General features: G+C 61.4%; 1 protein-coding gene across 1 annotated transcript in view; it reads left to right on the top strand.

Annotated features, from left to right (window-relative positions):
* IFI27L2 (interferon alpha inducible protein 27 like 2) overlaps positions 1–548 on the top strand; it is a 2,151-nt gene extending 1,603 nt beyond the window's left edge. The window contains exon 4 of the mRNA XM_008054618.1: positions 330–548. Coding sequence (XP_008052809.1) covers positions 330–529 — 200 coding nt within the window. The 3' untranslated portion in view covers positions 530–548. The remainder of the gene's footprint in view (positions 1–329) is intronic.
* Positions 549–998: the final 450 nt, after the last annotated feature.

Raw genomic sequence — 998 nt, 5'->3', positions numbered from 1 at the left:
GAGGGGCCCAGCCCCGGGTGCGAGAGGCCCAGGCTCTGGTCCAGCCCCGGCAACCCTGACACCGGGGGGCCTGGGCAGGCACCCCCTTCTGGGCCACAGGGGTCTCCCGGGTCACAGGAGGGACTGCGGCTCCTGGGGACAGTCTCTGGCTGGCCCTCTGGCTCGTGAATCCTCCTGCTTCTCCCTCACCCACTCCCAGCATCGTCTGCCCAGAGCCACGCCTGGGGGCTTCAGGACACGGCGGAGGGTCCTGGGTGATCTCTGGTCCTCAGGCCCGCATGGCGCCCTGGCCGCTGTCCGCCGCCGTGCTCACCCCCGTCTCCTCCCAGGCGCCGCCGGACTCTCCATGTCCTCCAACATCCTGCTGGGCTCCGTGGGCTCCATATTCGGGGCCTGGCTGGGGGCTTCGAAGAAGACACCCCCCCCTCCTCCAGCTGAACCTGGGGCTGAAGGGGATCGGCCAAGAGAAAACGAGCCCCAAGCCGAACCTTCAAAACCTCCACTCGGGTCAGAGAAGCATGAGGAATAAAGACCACGTGCAGACAGCCTCTCGGTCCGTGTTTTTTGCGGCTCTTGGTGCTTTCTGAACTGGCGGTTTCGAGTCCCCCTGTGTCCCTGCCTGCCTCTTGGAGACGCAGAGGGAGGTGGCAGGTCACCAAGCCCAGAGTTAGCAGGTGGGAGGTGTTAAACCCAAATTTCAAAATCCGAGAGACCACCAAAGAGCCAGCTCTGATGCAAACACACGAGAGTCTTTATTCAGGCTCGAGTCTGGGCTCACGAACGAAGCCGGCTGTGGCTTCAGGGACGAGAGCCCCCATCCAGCATGGCAAGCAGTCTTTATACACCATTACAGAGGGAGGGGAAAGAACTCTAAACTTGGTTTTACATGATTGGGTAATCTCTCCTAATGGGTACGGGAACACTTGGTATTGGTAGGGGCCTTTCGTGGGCTTCAACCTGACTGCCCGTGATTGACAGAAACCCACCCAACGGGCAGA

Source organism: Carlito syrichta, unplaced genomic scaffold (assembly GCF_000164805.1).
Source record: "Carlito syrichta isolate Samal-C Ts95f unplaced genomic scaffold, Tarsius_syrichta-2.0.1 Scaffold297152, whole genome shotgun sequence".
Classification (NCBI taxonomy): Eukaryota; Metazoa; Chordata; class Mammalia; order Primates; family Tarsiidae; genus Carlito; species Carlito syrichta.
Note: the sequence above shows the minus strand (reverse complement) of the source record. Positions and strands in the feature narration are given on the sequence as shown.